The 1,338-nt window shown below is 50.4% G+C and overlaps 1 protein-coding gene across 2 annotated transcripts in view; it reads right to left on the reverse strand.

The window, feature by feature from the left end:
- GALNT17 (polypeptide N-acetylgalactosaminyltransferase 17) overlaps window positions 1-1,338 on the reverse strand; it is a 397,088-nt gene that overhangs the window by 64,551 nt on the left and 331,199 nt on the right. Inside the window, exon 1 of one of the 2 annotated variants that reach the window (XM_004705578.3) lies at window positions 1,172-1,293. The exons of the other annotated variant lie outside the window; for it this stretch is intronic. Coding sequence (XP_004705635.2) covers window positions 1,172-1,279 — 108 coding nt within the window. The 5' untranslated portion in view covers window positions 1,280-1,293. Of the gene's footprint in view, window positions 1-1,171; window positions 1,294-1,338 lie in introns of those variants that run through there. 2 annotated transcript variants of the gene reach the window in all.

The following is a 1,338-nucleotide window of genomic DNA, read 5'->3' on the forward strand; positions in this document are numbered from 1 at the left end:
GTAGAAAGTCTCATCGTCCTCCTGCAGAGCTGCTGCTGGTTTTGAACTGCTGACTTTATAGTTATCAGCCCAATGTGCAACCTGACACACCACTAGGGCTCCCAGCGAATCAACCAAATGAAACCACGTTCACTACCTTTGCGTTGATTCCTACTCAGAGCAACCCTATAGGCGGGCTACTGGTTATGTGTTGGGCTGCTCACCCCAAGGTCAGCAGTTTGAAACCACCAGCTGTCCCAAGGGAGAAAAGTCAAGGCTTTCTATTCCTATAAAGAGTTACAGTCTCAGAAACCCCACAGGGACATGTCTACCCTGTCCTATAGGGTCTGTGTGAGTGAATCCATAGTACACATTCTATACGGTATCACTAAGCAGAAACACATAGAGAGAAAGGTGACACGTGGATGGAAATGAGGTGGCCAGAGGTTCCCGGAAATCGTACCCTACATTTCCCAGGGAGCATGCTTCTCATGGAAGCCTAAGGACCACAGACCGGGAGAGCTGATTGCAATTTAATTGCGAGAAACATTCGAGAAGACAAAAACAAACAAACAAACAAACAAACAAAAAACTCCATAGGATTGGGAACAGAACTCCTTGCTTAATGCAGCAAATGAGTTCCCAAGATTACCCCCCACCCCCCTGTCCTTCAGAAGGAGTGTGAGACCTGGTGGGATCGTGCATACAGCTGTTTGGCTGCTAACCTTAAGATCAGAAGTTCACACCCACCCATCTTTCTGAGGGACAAAGGACCGGCTATGAGTCAGCATGGACTTGACAGCAGTCGGTCTGACGGACGGGTACCAACTTGCTCAGAGTGGGGCTGTTCAGCGTCAACGTATCAGCGAGGGTGTTGCTGCTATTGACAGTGAGTTGAGTTTGGGCGCATACAGAGCCCACGCAACACTGCAGGCAGAGCAGAACTGCCCTGCTGGATGGTTTTCTAGGTGATCCCTGTGACCGGATTGATTTCTGCATCTTTCATCCATGGAGCCATTCGGTGGGTTCAAACTCCCAACCTTGTGGTGAGCAGTTGAGTATTTTAACCACATGGGCCACCATTTTGCCATCCACCAGAATGGTGGCAAGCCAGAAGACCCAACCAAAGAGGACTCAGCGGCCCTGCCCCCCAACATGAGGAAGCCAGGAGGAAAGGGGCCGGCTCACTAACCTTGATTCCAAGTTCTATATTCTCTCCTCCGTACACGTCCATCCCAGGGTCGAGAAGACCAATCTCACCGAAGAACTTCCTGTTGACCACGAAGGAGCAGCCGATCATGGCTGGCGTCCTGCGGGGAGGAGAGAGAGAAGTTCTCATTCAGGGGTCAACATCAGTCT

This window comes from Echinops telfairi, unplaced genomic scaffold, assembly GCF_000313985.2.
Source record: "Echinops telfairi isolate 266 unplaced genomic scaffold, ASM31398v2 ScPeMD7_5;HRSCAF=22, whole genome shotgun sequence".
Classification (NCBI taxonomy): Eukaryota; Metazoa; Chordata; class Mammalia; order Afrosoricida; family Tenrecidae; genus Echinops; species Echinops telfairi.